Here is an 18,336-nt window from a genome sequence, read left to right as displayed (position 1 = left end):
AAACATACGCAACAACTATATATAGAGTTCGCAGTAAAAATGCAATTGTACCTGGAAATGAGTCAATTCTGGATAGAATTGCTTCAATTCTGTGTAGTCAAGTGAATGATGTTCAACTTTCGATTTACGAATAGAAACAATCGTACGAGTCGTAAGACGTTACGGCTGTCGGCGTTACGTCACCTTAGGCACCCAGAAAAGATATCGATACAATAGTCAAGGTACGTTATGAGGAGGGAATGCGCAATGGTATGCTTAACCTTTAGAGACAGATATAGATTTAGATTGTATAGAGATTGAGCAAAGACATTGTCGCTGGGTGGTGGAAGCCACCATTAGTATCGTATTCACGACATGTAATAGATGGCTAGATATGTAAGGAAATATGAAGTGAATAAGTTTGATAGATGCTCTGTCGAATCCAACCAAGGTAGATGTTATCTTTCGAATAGCACTACGAATAATGTTTTCATCCACATTCTGAAATGGGGGGAAAGCGAATCTCTTACTCTAAAATGATTCGCGGACATTTAGTTGATTTTGGACGGAAAGTCATTAATTGTGCTTACATATATCTCATTAGGGTCACCACTTTTTACCTCCTGGTGTACCTTTATTATGGAGCATGTGCCTCACTTGCTAAGAAGTTGGCATACGCTTGATTGCTTTGCTTTCTCCTAACATACTTCAGCCTGTTACGCAACTTTTAATAGTCATTCGATTGTTGTGAATTGTGTAACAAATCCCAAAAAATTTAAACTATTTTGGTGGGCGGACTATGTTTGCTTCTTCACTACGGTAATTCTGCTTACTACAATTGCAGTGTTAATAAGTTAATTTTATTGTTATGTATTGCGTAAAAAAACCTCTAAAAATGTAAACTATTTGGGAGGGCGGGCTATGTGCGCTTCTTCGCCTTGGCAATTCTGCTTACAACAAGTATGGCGTTAATAAGTTGCGAACGAGATACCTCCGCACAAATTGAAATCAATAAAATTAGAAAATATCGGCGTTCATAAGGCGCGGCTCTCTTTTTATTAGTCTGTTAGTTAATAATACGGAGTAAGCGAACTAAAAGCGACAAATATTGTAGATCAACATATCCTTTACACGTTTAGGGTGTATTTTCAATTTCTATCTTTTTTTTTTTTTTTTCTGTTTATGTTTTTTTCTGTTTTTCCTCTTTTTGTTTCAATTTAGCGGTTTTGTTTTGTATTCAAAAACTTCAGTAAATGAGTAAAGTTTTGTTCATTGTCGGTCTTATTGTTGTTGTAGTTTAAATAGTTGCTTGTCGTACATGTAAAATCGGTAATGAAGATTAATGAACCAGTTTAACAGTACATAATAAGTTTCATAAGTTTTTCTCATAGATATCCGACAAAAATAGTTTCGAAAATAATTTTTACACATTTTATTAAAAATATCTTGTGCGAGTACTATTCACATTATATCATATCAAGGCATATGTTATGCGGATACGGATATACGCGGTATATGCGTTTAATGTTAGCGCTTCACAGTTGGCCGTAACCGAATTGAGAAATGTCATAATTCCGAACTTTTTTTTCTTTTGTTCTCTAAGAAATGATTAGATTTCAAGGTTAGTACTATCTATGCTGCTATGAGCGAACCTGTAAGAATAAAAATTTTCAACATAAAATAAATAAAGTTTTTTCTTCTCTTGATTAGGAAGCCACGATAAGCATAATTTAGCAGCACATACTCTAGTAGGTCAGTCGGATGCATTCTCCTTTAAATCTTAAATACTAAATAAAAATATTGAACTCTCTTTAAATGAAAATGATCTAAGTTGGTACATGCCCTGTACACTGGCAAGCGTTAGTCAATAACAATTTTGATGAAATGTTTCAATATTCGGTACATTTTTAGTTTGAAAAAATTAAAGGAAAATAATTTTAAATTGCTTTTCCCATAGAGAGAGAGAGAGAGAGATTGTGCAGGTCTTAATCCAATTTTTCGTCAGTCTGGCATTTATTTTATACCCATCATCGCAAGAAGAAGGGTATTTTTTACTTTGTCAAAACGTTTGCAACGCCCATTAGGAAGTTTCATAGACACCGCAAAGTATGTATGTTCTTGATCAGCATCAAATTCTGAATCGACTTAAGTATGTCTGTCTGTCTGTCCATCTGCCCGTCTGTGTGATAAATATTGTAAGCATTCTCCTGACTGTAAAAAAAAAAAGACGCTATCGACTTGAAATTTGGCAGAAACACTGGAAGTCGATATAGAAAAAGGACCAAATCGATCGAAGGACACGCCCACACTACCACGTAGACTGAGAATATCTCTGTTTTTCAATAAGAATAAATAATTCATTTCTTGCTTATTCCTCATAAGGTGCAATAGATACAATCTACATAAATATATTCTATGGGCCACGGCTGACCACGGTTACTCTATATTGTAATTGTATGACAATTGAATTTTTTTTTTTTTTAAATATTTTTATAATGTGCAAAGTATGCAAGTTTTTGGCTAATTCGAAAATTCGGAATGCATCTAAGCATGTCCGTCTGTTTGGTTGTTTATCTGCCTGTCGGCCCAACTGTGCAATAATTGCGGTAAGGCTTCTCTCGTTCGCAATAATCAACATATTGAAAAGAATTTGCATATGACTGAAAATGGTTGAAGGATAGGCCTACAACGCGCACACAACTATGCTACAAAAACTGTGAACATATTTGCTTTCCATGTTTTCTGCTTGTTACTCATAAACTACGTCACATACATACATGTACACATGTAAATTTTCACTTTTAAGAAAATGTATTTATTTTGGCCCTTTTTTTTATATCTTTTCTAGGATAACGGCGATGGGTATAAAAGATTCCGTGATTTCGTGGCCGAGTATAGTTTGCTTACTTGTTGTTGTATTTTACATCTTTTAAAATTACATTTTAGATCATCTCATTTTCTATTTTAGTAATAGTTTTTACCTTTCGATAATCTTGATAAATGTTCAAAGTATTTTCTTTTCTTTGCAAATTTTTACCCATAAACGAAATCTCTGTCGTTTGAAGAAATAAATGATCCGTTAGAAGAAATTTTTGATATATAAAATATTTATCATCGCAAACTGGTTGAATAAGTTTTAATCATATAAATACGAGGTATTTGTTTTGCTTTCGTTCGACACGCGTGTTGTTGCATGGGTTTTGTAGTTTCATTTTAAATTAAAATATTTTGTCTGCATGTTATCAAGGTATTAAGAAAAAAAAAAAAAAATTTATATTTAATACACTATAATATTGGGTAGGCGTGGTCAATTTTTTTCATTTTTTGTGCAAAAATGCTATAACGTCGCCCATAGAATATGCCTTCAAATTTTTTTTTACATTTAATTACCATAGTTTATGAGTAATGAGCAATAAACTAATTTTCCTTTCATTCGTTTTGGAAAACGAGAGGTATTCTATGTTTATATGGTGCTGTGTGCGTCTCCTTCGAACGATTTCGCCCATTTTCAATATCCATCTGCGTGCAAGAACTTCCAATGCTTCTGCCTAATTTGAAATCGACTTTTGCGGTCAGAAGAATGCGTACAACAGACGGACAGACGGACAGACGGATATGCATAAAGTGATTTAGAATTTACTGCTAATCAGGAATGTATGTATGCATTATGTTGAGTATCTCAAGCTTCCTTTTGGTCGTTGACAAAATGAATACATTCATCGTCTTTCGGTATAAAAGGATTTCTCATCAAGACACTGCAGAAATAATGCAATTATTTTTAATGATATTATTTTTAAAGCGTAGCATTAAACTTGTTAAAATCAACTGAAAATATGATAAGAAATTTCTTTACATCTGCTATAAAAAATATAAAATTTGTGATAAGCTTAACCCGTTAGGCATATTTTGATTAAATATATGAGGCAATATGCTCAGCAGGAATAATTTAATTATTAGTTTATTCCGAAAACTGCTTTTAGCATACAAAGGATATAACCATAAATTAAAAGATTCAAATATATATTTGCTTTTCAAGTTCAGCATAATTTTTGCAATGATATTTCGATTTTAAAATACCTCCTTATAGCTACTAAGAATTTTTGATTTCAAGAGAAATTCTTGCAAAAGAATATGCAAATGAAGTTTATCGGGGACGAGATATGGCGTTAGGTTTAACCATTTCTTTTGGAATTAGTGGTCGTTCGAAAATGCAAAATGATACGAAATAGTTTGCTATTTCGACGAGGTAGGAATATTTTCTAAATTAGATCAGAACGCTTAAAGGAAGCAGATCTTTTCTATTGCTATGCCATATATCGCTTGTCGTGCCAGGCGATAAAAAATTATACTTAGTTTGTACGGATGTATGCAACCATTGCTGTAGATTCATCTTTTATTATTTTAATCGATTCAGAATCGGAAACTGTTTCTAAGTTTGTCTATACGTCTGTCTGCCTGTTTAGTTGTCGTTTCTTCAACCACACAAATGCCGCGATCTTTAACACATTTTGATTTCATACATTTGGCACGTCCATGGATGAATAAGCTATTGAAAGTGAAACGGTTCGGATCGGACGACGGATTTTCGATCACTTCCTATAAAAAAAAAGAGACAATTTTGCGAAGTCATTGTATGACTAACTGTAAAATGGAGCAAGATATTTCATGATGGGCCGTTTGTTGTTACAATGTCTTAAAAGAGACTCAATTTAATTAATATACTTGATGGTAATTCCACCATTCTGACGATTCATATACGAAAGAATTGAGTAATCTATTTGAAAATTATGTTCTATTAAAATATTTCAAATGTAATTTCCATCCTATAAAATAAACGTAAGCAAAAAACACTCGCACACGAACTCGTACTGATATATTGCTAATGATTTGATCGCTTTATTTAGTCAGGCAAAGTTTTACTTATACAAGTTGACCAGTAAAAATTTCGAATGAAAGCAACACAAATTAAAGTTGTGTCACATATTTTAATGCTAAATAACAACATCAATACGTGTGCATGTGTTTATGTAGCTGTGACTCTATGAGCTTGTTTCAGTAAGGAATTTAATTTCCCGGTAAAATTGCAACCAAAGAACGCTACGAAGAGAGCGAGAAAGTGCTGAAGAAAAATTGTATGCGGTTTAGGTCGAATTTTTCGATATCCATCGCATATTGCCCGTCTATTCGGAAATTGTACGCTGTCGTCTGTCCGTCGGTGGCCGCGACTAGCAAAATAGGTAACATTACGATAACAAGCTTATTTGCTGTTAAATACTCCTTTAGTAACTAAAAAAAAAAAAAAAAACTGAAATGATTTTGAAAACCTATTGCTTGAATGTATGTATCTGAAGTGTCAAAAGTTCACGGCGTTATTTTAAGGGAGTCATTGGCTGCGATTCTTCGAAATTCATTCTTCTCTTAAGAATAAGAAGAAGACGGCGGCACGAGGAATGACGGCTATTAATGAAAATTGAGATCATATTTATGAAACGAAAATTTTCCATTACTTTGGTAAATGTCTCCATATGAGAGTCAATTTCGGAACAATTAAATTGATTTGATTATATTTGCCCTTTCGTCGGAAACCGGAAATAAACGATACATAATCTATACATCAAGTTTTCATATCAATTACTACGGCTTTGAGTTGGGCACAAACACATATATTGAGAAGAGAAGTACTCGTGATACCCGATACCGATAGTATTCGTTCTAGAAAATATACATATCTTATGGGTTCTTGAAGATTATTTCTCTGCTTTTCAAAGGCTATGACAAAATTAATACACTTACATTTTTTGCTGATGAATACAAAAAGGGAAAAAGTCACATAAATTCTCGTATATAACGGAGTAGAAAACAGAGAAAAAGAGAGAGAGAGAGAGAGAGAGAGAGAGAGAGAGAGGAAAAAAAAAAGAAGAGAAACGAAAGCAGTTTATAACCATAAGTTGGAAAGCAAAAGGAATGTTAATCTAGGTTCGTTTTCCTTTTTTGTACGAAAAGAATTTAAAGTAGATTTTTATGAGAAAGGGGAATATGTGTTCAGGTAAAGTGCTTCAATTTGCTTTTTAATTTTAGTCATATGCGAATATTGTATTGTGGGATAGTTAATGCAAGAGATAGACTTACCGCCCACTAATACCACTGATGGTAGATTCGTTGAGACGCCATAGTTAGTATCATGATTTAGGCCCTTCAGATACACTTCCTCTTGATTACTGTCAACTCGTGCAATTAATCTTGCTCCATGAACATCGATGCGTACCTGAAAAAGCAAATGCATACGCACGCAATCATACATTTATACATACGTAACCATGTAGCAGTTAACACTGAGACACATAGACAAATATACAAATGAAATTTGAAATTATGGAATCGAAAGTTACATAAATACAAGCATTGAACGCATATGTGTGCGAGTTTATATATGCACACACATACACATACACACAGACAAGTTGTTGAAAGTGTTTTATGAAAAGAAAGATGAATGTTTCGGTGCAGATAAGACATGAAAAATACATAACATTAACATGCAGTACATTACACTGAATGCAAAGTTTACGTACATAACTACATCCAATAGGACATACATGAAAATTAAAAACTAGGTATGTAAAATTATTTAGCACATGAAAGTGTTTGTAAAAATGTTTATTAAATCAACACCTAAAAAACATATATACACACATATATAGCCTAAATATGCAAAAATATAGAAAAGAATCTATATATATATATATATATATATATCTAAATTTTAAAGCCTTTCAAGCTGGGCACAAACACATCACAAAATAATGAAATGAAACTTAACGAATACGGCCCTTCTCAGGAAGGTCGAGAATATTTTTCAAACGTGAATTTGATAAAATGGAGAATTGCATCCAAATATCAGAGTGAAACTCTTGGTAAATATTGTTTAAATCAAATTACACACACACATATACTTCATTCTTTTGTTCGCGTTGCGTATTTATGTGCGCTTGTATAAAAAGCACAAATCTCCGACATAGATACAATCAATATTTTACTTCAATCACCTCCCTCCTCACTATCCCCGGAATATGCCAGCTTACAACGATTGACATCAAGTGAAACGTGATTGAAAGGCAAAATATCAGAACAAAAAAAAAATAAAAAAAAATAAAAAAAAATAAAAATAAAAAAAACAAAAAAAAACTCTATTATTAATGACTTTGATTCGGAGACAACAACTGTTGGTTTTTATGAAAATTTTTGGAAAAATTAAAAAAAAAGAAAAAAAAAAAGAAGAAACTTTTCTAAGAGAAAAATTTTTCAAAAATTTTTACTTTTCACTTACATCACTTAAAAATGCTCTCATAAATCATTATAACTTATAACTAATGTGGTTTAGATGACAATAGATGGGTGGTGTGTTCATATGTATGTACATGTGAGAACGATAGAATAATTGCGTTTACTCTCTTACCATAACACTGTGCCATTCATCACGATTTAAACCTTCACCTACTGTAACGCTAGTAGAATGTTTACCAAAGACATGAACCACTTTCAATTGCCCTTTTTCCACAATTACATATAAAGCGTAAGGATTTAAATTGATGCGATCTGGATTTTTGACATTATGATAAACGAGGAGACCGTGTGGCAGGCGGGTACGAAATTGGAAGGATATCTCGCGACATAAACTGTAAAAATTTTTAAATATTACTGGATCGACCGTTCGTACATCACAATAGTATACATAGTACATATATCCACTTTTTTTGATGAAATATTATTTTACGGTAAAGTTTAATTTTAGAGATATAACTTGAACATTTTTATTTGTTGTTTATCTACTCAAACTTTAATTTCATTTTTTTTCAAGTTTAAACGAATCTTTTGAAAAATAATCTAAAAATAAACTGTTATATTATATCAACTATATAAAAGAAAATCGCAAAATTAAAGATTTTTTTCATCTCTGACAAGAAATTCTTCACAAGGACATCAGTGTCAAAGATAATTGTAAAATTTCTATGCTTGCGATTTTGATGTCATCAACACTGAACACTTAAGATATCTTGAAAACTGCCGCGAACTAAGTTATGCATTCGCGGATTATGATCCTTTGAACAAATACATAAATAATTTTCGTTTTAATTTTCTTTTTTATTTATACTAAAGAACTGGGGATCATCTCTATAATGAACATTAAATTTTTAAGTAATTGATATAAAAAAAAAGTACAAAGTAATTGGTGGTAATTGTATCTACAAGAAATCTTTTTTTTTATTATTATAGACATTTGCTTAACTTGATTCTGCATTCATAATTAATTAATTTGCATTTTAAAATAACGTAATAAAAATGAATAATATTTTTACGATTATATGTAATCCAAAGCTACAGGAGCACTTTTCCATCTTCGCCAGCGAATCTTTATTCACGTGTAATAGATCTCTTCGTATACTACTTTGTATTAATACAATTAATTACCAATTAATAAACTAATGTAATGTCAAAAAAAAAAAAAAAAAAAAAAAGAAAAGAAATTCGAGGAGTTGAGGATTTAGAACAAAAAAAAAAAAGAGGAAGTGTTAAGTGTTTAAAAAGGTATGAAATATAAGTTTGAGTTGGAACATCTCGATAAGAATGAATGAATATACAAATAAATATATAGTCATCATTTGTATTAAGGCAAATGAAGCAAAGAACACTTTCACTGAATTAACTTGAATTCAAATTGAACAATTTCAACTTTACTGTATCTTATCCAATAAAGAAAATGAAACAAAGAGAGAGAAAGAGAAAGTTATTACTTTATATCAAATCCATGTAAACATATTCATCTTTTCGTTTAGAGAGCAATAATGTGAAAAAAGTTTTTCTTTACATCTAAGCACATTATACCAAAATTGATAGCATAATTTTAAGCGCATACGAGATTGAAAATTAACAAAATAAATGAAAAATAATTTTATTCTACTTTTAGAGAGTGGCCTTTTGTTTGTTTGTTTGTTTTTTTTTATTTTTTTTGTTTTGGAAAAATTTTACAATTAAAGTATATTTATTTGATGGATTTTGTAAGAGTAATAAGAAGTAGGAGAAAAGTTCAATTTAATTTTCTGTGCATTTTAGATGATTTTACGGTTAAAAGCTTAAGCTATTGTAAGTAATGTTTTATATATTATTCTTACCGTAATTGAAATGTTTGTATAATATCACCGTCAATTTGTATGAATGTGTTATTCTGAGCAAAAACGAAAGTTTTCTCTTGACCCGTTTCGGCGAAAGTTAATTCAGGGCCACGTTGTTCAAAGGGTATGGGGCTTGTGTCAAAGTCGCCAAATGTGGGCGGCAAAGAAAACGGCAGCAAAGCCTGTGAGGCATCTGTAGTGCTAGGTTCGTGGGTAGTCGTTTGCAAAAACGGCGGTAAAGTGTCTGAAATGAAAAGTAACTTAGGCCATTCACATGAGCTATACTAATAGGTAGAAAAAAGTAAATATTTTATTTGAAATTATTATTATGCACTTAAGCAAAACCGTAAGCGACAAAATATGAAATGAAAACATTTTCGTTTTTTTTGTTTATTTTCTTGAAATTTAAAACATCAATAATAAAAATTGCTTACGTGGTGCTCCTATGCAATGGAATAAACACTCGGCTTCACTATTAAAACGATTTTGAGGATTACCATCGCAACCACCCCATATATACGAGGAGCATTCATTTGTTGTTGGCTCATAACGCCATTTGTACGTGTATTGCTTGCAGGGACCAGGGTCTGCCGGTCCCGTACATTTCTCATAAATTTTTTCTTTAGGTAAAGCAACAATATTACCACTACTGCTACCGCTATTCACCGTACCGTTCATAATGCCCAGTAAATCAATATTCGTACCAGTGTTGACAGTTGCTAAGCCAATAGCATTATTGTTGGTTAAATTAAGACCGACCACCGGTACACCACCGACACCAACCGTACCTACGCCAGCATTAGCATTGGCAGCCGTAAGGGTGTTAGCATTGATTAAACCGGTTATTGGATTGAGGCCAGTATTTAACTGTGTATTTGCATTAACGCTATTAACGTTGTTCATATTCATATTGTTGTTGTTAGTGTTGCCGCTCTGAGTGTTGGAAATGCTCGAAGTAATGCTGCTACCGCTGGCCGAGGGCGTTAATAAATGTGTATTGGTGGCGGTAGGTATGGCAGCAACATAAATTAATAAGGAACTTGTACTGAGTAAAATAGGAAGCCATAGCCAGTAGCAGTATAATAAGAACGGTATTGTTGTCAGATTTTGGGTAAGTGATGACATTATATTGTTTCTGTGCAGTTTTATTTTTGTTTGCATATAAAAAAAAAAAAATAAATAACTGGCGAATTTGGCTTTTATTACAAACGTATACAATCTGAAAGAGAAAGAAAGTCAAGGTTAATAAAAAGAATTCTAGAAAACAAAACTTATAAAGAATGTTAATTAAATATTTCAAAAGAGAAAAAAAGCTTTATTTGCGTGTTTACGCTTTTATTGACATCAAAAAAAACAAAAAACAGGGGACAGTATTTGAAAAGTATATTTCACAAAACTTAAATTGACTGGCACGGGATGGGGACGAAATGTATAAATGGAATTCTTTTGAAAGCAAACACTTTTGTATCAAAATTGCTTCATTAGTCTTTGCTCTGTTGACGGTACACAATGAAATTAATCTCGATTGAAATTTGGGATCATTTAGCGTCTAACTTATTTCAGTTTTTGTTTGTGTGTTGTGTTGTGTTTTCTGCTATCTGTGCTATCTGATTAATCAAAAGATGGAAACGCGTTTATTATGTTTAATACATTCGGTGGACAGTTCATTGCACAGGCTTTTAACTGTCGACGAAACTTCGGTCTACTATTCAACTTCCAAACATTGACTTTCTAGCTAAATGCCACTGAAAACCTAGCGTAACAGAATGACATTACAAGATATGATAGGGATGCTGGTTGACGGATTCTAGAGTAATGATAAAGACACAATTTATCGATCGAGGGAAAACATTGTCAATCTCTGCATTGGAAAACAGAAACTCTGTGCAGTTGCTACAACCAAATGACACGGTTACTACAGATATCTGCCGAAGTCATCTGAATCAATTGACCGATATATTGTAGCAGAAAAGACGAGCAATAGTGATTAACAGACGCAAAATTACTCGCTTGCATGACAACGCGCGACCACACGTTGCAAAAGTATTCAAGAATATACTGTTGTAGCTCGAACGGGAAGTTCTACTGCACTCAGGCAACTTGCCAAACATAACGTCTTCTGATTACCACTTGCTCAGATCGATGCAAGATGGTTTGCGCCCGCGATTTTGAAATGCTGAAGAAATGCGAAGATGTGTCGATGATTGAATTGTTGTCAAACCAATCGATGGGACCGATGGAATCGAAAGATGGGAAAAATTTGTAGAAAATGATGGAAAATATTTTGATTAATATATATTTTGTACCAATTTGTCTCAAGTCTCAAGTCTTTTTCACGTGAAAAAATGATCAAAATATCGTGCATCCGAGCACCCTACAGATCAGTAACAAAATAAAACTTTAAATCTGTCTTAGAGACGTCCGTGTGTTACATACATCTGCGGTGAATTTAATATGCCCTGTAGCGCAGTTCAATCCGGAAGAAAGTATGCCGTTGAAAGAGTGCCTTCGCACGTAAATACGAATCAATTTTCGTATTTTATTGCGAGAATAAATCTAGAAATGTATCACACGAAATGTTGTAAGGTATTTATCGCATGGCATAAAATGATATTTGCCCCTTAACAGAGCGTCTTCAACGAAATTAATAGTATTAAGGGTCTTAAGCTCTTGATATATTTTTTAGCGATAAATAAAACTTTGTTAAGAACGCAACGTATTTGTGGATTTATTTTCAAACTTTCGCACCACACTTGAAGTCTCTTTTAGTTTCTGTCCGGACGTAGATAGCTAATTCACAGGACAGATATTCCGGAGAATTGTAATCGTAAAATAAACAAAATCGAGTGAAATGTACTTATGATGATCTGCTTGCCATTCTAATTGTGTGATTATTCCATGGAGCGAGGGCTTACTTTCATGGCTGGTCTGTCAGCCGTACTCTAAGGAAAATGCTTTGCCGCTAGTGTTGCATGTCACCTATCTGAGCTTGGGTACAATTGTTATTGTTGATAACAATAATTTTTATTTATCTATATTTTTCGAGTTTATGTTATCAGTATTGTGTTGCAATAAGTAAGGAAAGTGCCTGATCTAAGCATGAATATTCGATTGTTTACAAGAAGCTATCAACCTTAATAACGTATAGTATGCACAATTGATTGATAGCTAATAGCCACAAAAGTCAGTGGTTGAAGAGCATCGGATACAATGGGTATCACTCGATTGATATCGAGTTCCTTAACCAACCGTTAGCCGGTGTATATATATATATGTGTGTGTGTGTGTGTGTGTGTGTATGTGTATAAAGGAGGCTGAAAATTTTGCCAAGCGAGCCTTAAGCATGTGTAGCAAAGAACTCAAGGGATGCTCAAGGGAGGCGAGAGTGCGTTCAACACCTTTTGATAGCCTGCAGCATCGATGTAAGATGAGCTATGCTCTTCGACAAGCAAAAACTTCGTGGCCAAATCTTTCCTCTATTTTAAAAGAGCTTTATATCAAAGGGAAAGATGTGATGGATGGTCTTTTGCTCTCTTACTGTTTTTTGAGCTTCTGAACTTTCTGATCGTAAACTGGAGTCAAAGTGATTTTTACAAGGATCTTTCAAAGTTATTTTTACAACATTTCAACAATCGGATCATGCGCCGGATGCATCAAAACTGATAAGTTAAGCGCGTTCAATTTTTCCCGAGGCAATAATTGCTTTTCAGTTGTGGCGAGTTCAGAATTCAAAAAACAAAATTGCTTTCGACTTAACTGACAAACGCTGCATTGTTATTATGTTATGTAAGGACTCGTATCACTTGTGTATGGTTTATAATTACTCGATCCTAAAATCATCATCCATTGAATATGTGGGCTAATGAAGACAATGCAGGTGTAATGAAGAAACTCTACCCGCAATCTTATGTCATAATGGATTTGAGTCTCGAAAACTTGTTTTGAAAATTTATTGTAATGATGTTTACTTTAACGTTGTTTCTCATTTATTTATATGCAACGTATATGTCATAAAATAAATAAAATATATATATGCGTATAACTGTGTATGAACGCGTTTCATCTATCTATTCATCACTATCGTCTTTGTCATCGTCATTGTCTTCGCCGTTGTCATCATCTTCATCATCATTATCGTTATCAACCAAATATCAACATCATTCTCGATTTTTGTTTGGTGTTTGGTGTACGTTAACTTAGCTGCGAAAAATATTTGACATTTTTTTTCCTTCTCTTTCACATTTAAATTACATTCAGTTTACAGAGTATAAGCTTTACATAACTCATCATCAGTTCAGAAACTAGCATTTTCAGTCGTCAAAAGCGCATTTTTTCTTCTTTTTTGTTTTCTTCATCTCTTACGTTCTTTTGCACAATCACTCTAAACGAAAACTCATATATATATATATATATATATATATATTTACTCATATATACACATGCACACATAAATTAGTTTCTTTTCTATATATAGATATGATTTTGTTAGATTTTCTTACTTAAACTGACGTAGAGTGGTTTTTTAATTCTGTTTTTTTTTTTTTTTTTTTTTTATTTCTTTTCTTTTTCGAATTCTTTCTTTGTTTTATTTTTTTATTTTTTTTTTTGGGTTGATATTTATTTCCGTTAGAATTGCAAAATAATGGTGCAACATGATTGGTTATATATATCAACTACACACAAAACATACCATGACCAAAATAAAAAATAAAAGTAAAAAGATGAAGAGCAGAGCACTGTGAAGTTGTTTTTTTTAAATTTTTTCTTTCACTTTATTCCCACATACTCTCGTTCACATACGACATTGACTGATGATGCTGAAGTGCAGATTTTTCCTGTGGAACTGGTAGAATTTACAATCCTTTCGTCATACGAAATGAAATGAATAGAAAGACAACCGCGAAAAATCAAAAGGATCTGAACGAAGCACAATGTAAGCGGTTACAACGGAGTCCTGGCAATTAGGCTACAAAAAAAAAAACAATAACAACAACAACAACAACAAGAATAACAACATGAATAACTATTGCAAACAAAAAACAAAACCAAAAAAAAAAAAAAACAAGAGAAAAAAAATGTAATTTTGGAAACAATTAAGAACACTATCACATATAAACTTTAGCAATTTGATATTCTAGGCCACATGAGGTTAAGAGGATACATTTTTTGTTTTTGTAAATGAATTAGGCAAACACCTGAGTGCGGTCCTATCAAGCAAATAGCAATTATATTAAATCGCACGAACATAATCGGCGACACGAATTATGCACGTTTTAGGTTAGGTGAACCCGTTCAATCAACATGTAATCTGCTTGTGTAAACAGCAACAAGTGACAAAGGACAAGAGAGAAGAATTGCAAACGAAGGCACAAGAAATACCATAATAAATTGAATGACTTATCCACGATGAGGGTAGTGTTTTAAGATATAAAGCAAATGCCAAGTGAATTAATTACACAAAATCAAATAAACGCTTTGAATGAAGACTTACGCCATAGGGAACAAAGTTTAGACAGTCATAGACATGTCTAAAAAAAAAAAAAAGAGAAAAAAAGCGGCCGAGTCGAGAGCAAAACATTTTTAAGAAATACAGGATAGAATTACAAATGGGATTTTTTATTTTTTTTTTTTGCCACGTCCAAGGATAGCTGAGATTAAGGGCATGCCTTTACGAATCCGCATCCAAATGGCCCGCTTTTATTATCGGCCAAATTTAAAGCTTATCATTATAAGCAACCCGTCAAAAATCTCATACGATGATACATATGCGCTCGTAGGGATCGGTTAAATCAGGTAGACGCAAACATTTGTTTAACCTTTGTCTGCCTCGATTGTTCCTCATAAGTTCGTATTTTGTTCGTCCGCATCCAACGCTAAAAATATAAATAAGTTTTTTGTATGAAAATCTGATAATATGTCGAGGGCATGATGAATTGAAGCCCTTACACCCTTCACCTCATCTTTAACTTCCACGAACCTTGGACGTTCCTTTATGATTCTACTGGGACATTTGTTAAGAATCTTTCTTGGTTTTTTGTTTTTTTTTTTTTTGGTTTTATGGAACTGCTTTCAAAATCTATAGCACAAATTCCTCCTTTCCATTTCAATTGGCTTGTGATACAACAACGACTTGTGTTCACTAAAAGTAAGATAATTTTTCAAAAATATTAAGCAAAAAAACACATTACATCGGGTCACGGTCCATCATTAAATACCCTACACCGTTTCGCTTAATTAACGATTTCGCTCATTTAACGATTTTGCACAATAAGGTTTTATGTGGAAGGTGACCGAAATATTTGTTCGATGGGAACTATTTTCCGTAGCGTTCGTTCGTCCTTGGGCCAAATCGTACGCAAATGTACCGAATTTCATCAAAAAATCTTGACAATTGTGACCTGATTGTATCGAATACAAGTATATAAGAGGGATGGATGGACGGAAAAGCTTAGATCGATCATTTCTGAATGACTCAAAATCTATCGCTAAAATAATGGGTGAGTCTATATCAACTCCCTCTAGATGTTGTATGCAGGTAAAATATATAAAATTGAAAAGATTTATTAATACGCGAGGTTTTACTTAAGAAAGTCCAAGTCCTAAGGTATGGAACAATAGCTTTTCCATATTTCTTAATAACAAAATGAGTTCGTAGCAGCTCTGGCTAAAAATTTCAATCAATAACAAGCTATGCTAAGCTATGCTTTGAGGTTATGTCGTAATATGTATTCTCGTTTTATTCGAAATATTTAATTTCCTTCAAGCTTGTCATTTAGCGACACACAATTTCGGACGTACGTTTGAATTATCTAAACTGTGCGCCAGCATTTCGATTCAGTCATGTATAACTTGTCTGCAACTAGGACTAAGCCAATGATAGTTGATGGCAAATTCAAGACAACGCATAATCTTTGTAGTGATCCCATACTTATGCGGTATGGTAGTGCAAGGAATGAGGAGAACGCTGCGTAATGATTTCAATTTATAGGTTATGTACGGTTATGTGTGCTCTTCACGTGTGATTGGAGATAAATTGCAAGAAATCGCTAACATCCATATGCAGTTTTAATAAGATGAACGATCAGCGAAACCGTTGTATTACTGAGAGCGAGACACAATGTGCGGCGCTGTTAATGAGGAACTTTATACATATAATATGGCTAAGACGGAAAACACAATTTGTTCAGAGAAGCAATAAGCGATGAATATGCTTTGGGTTATGGTTCGCTTTTAATTGTTTCAATTATTAATTAGATTAATTGCTGACTAGCATTTTATTATAAAATTGAATCATAAGAAAAAAGAAGAAGCGAAATCCAAAAGAATTAAAGCGAAGTGAAGCAAACACGAATAAAGTAAAAAAAAAAAAAAAAAAATTATAAATTAAATTAAACTTAATTTAAAGAGCGATATGAAGCAAGGCATACACTACATACACATGAATATGAAAATATTTTGTTATAAAAACGTTTCGAGCAAAATAAATAACATTACAGACAAGACAGTCAGCAAGGAATGCAAACAAATGGACCAAATAAACAAATGTTTATGTTCGTCGTTGCTTGTATATGCCATCGTTGATGACGATGTTGTGGAGAGTGACTGTAGTGTATGATATACAAAAATAAAACAAATAAAAAATGTCAAGCGGACAGACAAGCAGACAATTTAACAATCATGCTACATTTTAGAACACATATAGAGTAGTAGTTACACATCCCGGCAATTCCCAGTATCTACGTAATAAAATAGTCATGTGTATGCTCTCAGTCGTTACAGTATATTGCTATTGTAATATTACAGTAATAATAATAATAATAATAACAACAACAACAACGATAACAACAACAATAATCATATATAGTTTTAACTGAAAGCTCAAGTTGCTTGACTGCAAGTGTAATGAATTGAAATGACTTGATTGCTTGAAATTGAATGCCATCACACCAACAGTCATCAAATTATAAGACAAAGTTCACACAAGACGGTCACAAGACAAGCAAGCAATCCAACGCAGTACAATACGATGTGATGTAATGTTCTACAGTAACAGACACTCAGCAACGTTGGCTGACTGTATAAAAAATAAAAAAAAAAAAAACACATATATATATATATATGTATATATAAATTAACTATAAACTATAGCTGAGAGTAACGGGATGACATTTTATATACATGTATATGCATGTGAGCGTAGCTACTATGTAAGCACAATATGTAAGAATGAACGACTATAAGAATGAATGAATAGTAGTTGAGTGCCTCTGATGCTTGGCAACAATATGAAAGTAAATGTTGCATGTAATAAATCCATACGTTAAACATTTTGCAAATTTGTCACTCTTTGGTTTAAATATAAATCATGTTTTGCCTTAACTTTTCGTTTTATACGGCCATTGGCGGTATTAAATTTAATCGAATCCGTTGCATAACAAGAAAGAGAATATCCTTTGAAGAAAACTTAAGTAAAAGTTTCTCAAAAATATTTCAACTGCTGTCAGGATTTTCTTCTATACACTTAAATATGTATGTATGTATGCATATATAAGCATGTTATTGCTGAGTTGAATTGAGCAATACATCAAAGGAAATTTAACTATAAATTAAAATGCAGCGAAAGCAAAGACTATATATATATATATATATATATATATATATATATGTTCATATATATACAAACAACATTTAGTTAAATTTTGTGTTCTTTAAACTTTGTGGCGATATAAATATACATAAACGAAATTAAATAAACATTTACTTTTTCGACACTGTTTATATATATATATATGTGTGTGTGTGTGTGTGTGTGTGTTTGTGTGTGTAAGTGCGTAATGTTACATACAATAGAATCAAACTTAAGTAACAACTTTACTTACTGCTACTGGGGATTTTGAAAGTTGCTTAAACACATAAACACAAATACACTCACACACCTATACACACACAAAAATAAATGAAAGCGTGCATATTATTCTTTCATATTACACATACTATATATATATATATATATGTATATATATATTTATATATATATATATATATGCATGTGTGTGTGTGCGTTGAGTGTATAGAATTATATATGTACGCGTCTATATATTCGTTTCAAGTCGCGCATTTTGTAGCAAGAAAGGGCGGAAAGAGAGAGAGAGAGAGAGAGAGAGAGAGAGAGAGAGAGAGAGAGAGA

At 32.7% G+C, this 18,336-nt stretch overlaps 1 protein-coding gene across 4 annotated transcripts in view; it reads right to left on the bottom strand.

Annotated features, from left to right (window-relative positions):
* LOC119632621 (contactin-associated protein-like 4) overlaps positions 1-18,336 on the bottom strand; it is an 89,318-nt gene that overhangs the window by 51,821 nt on the left and 19,161 nt on the right. For all 4 annotated transcript variants that reach the window (XM_038025610.1, XM_038025609.1, XM_038025611.1 and 1 more), the window contains exons 2-5: positions 9,584-10,368; positions 9,150-9,393; positions 7,436-7,655; positions 6,109-6,244 (exon numbers count right to left, since the gene is read on the bottom strand). In XM_038025610.1, coding sequence (XP_037881538.1) covers positions 6,109-6,244; positions 7,436-7,655; positions 9,150-9,393; positions 9,584-10,310 — 1,327 coding nt within the window. In that variant the 5' untranslated portion in view covers positions 10,311-10,368. The remainder of the gene's footprint in view (positions 1-6,108; positions 6,245-7,435; positions 7,656-9,149; positions 9,394-9,583; positions 10,369-18,336) is intronic.

Source organism: Glossina fuscipes, unplaced genomic scaffold (genome assembly GCF_014805625.2).
Source record: "Glossina fuscipes isolate IAEA_lab_2018 unplaced genomic scaffold, Yale_Gfus_2 1, whole genome shotgun sequence".
NCBI classification, from domain to species: Eukaryota; Metazoa; Arthropoda; class Insecta; order Diptera; family Glossinidae; genus Glossina; species Glossina fuscipes.
Note: the sequence above shows the minus strand (reverse complement) of the source record. Positions and strands in the feature narration are given on the sequence as shown.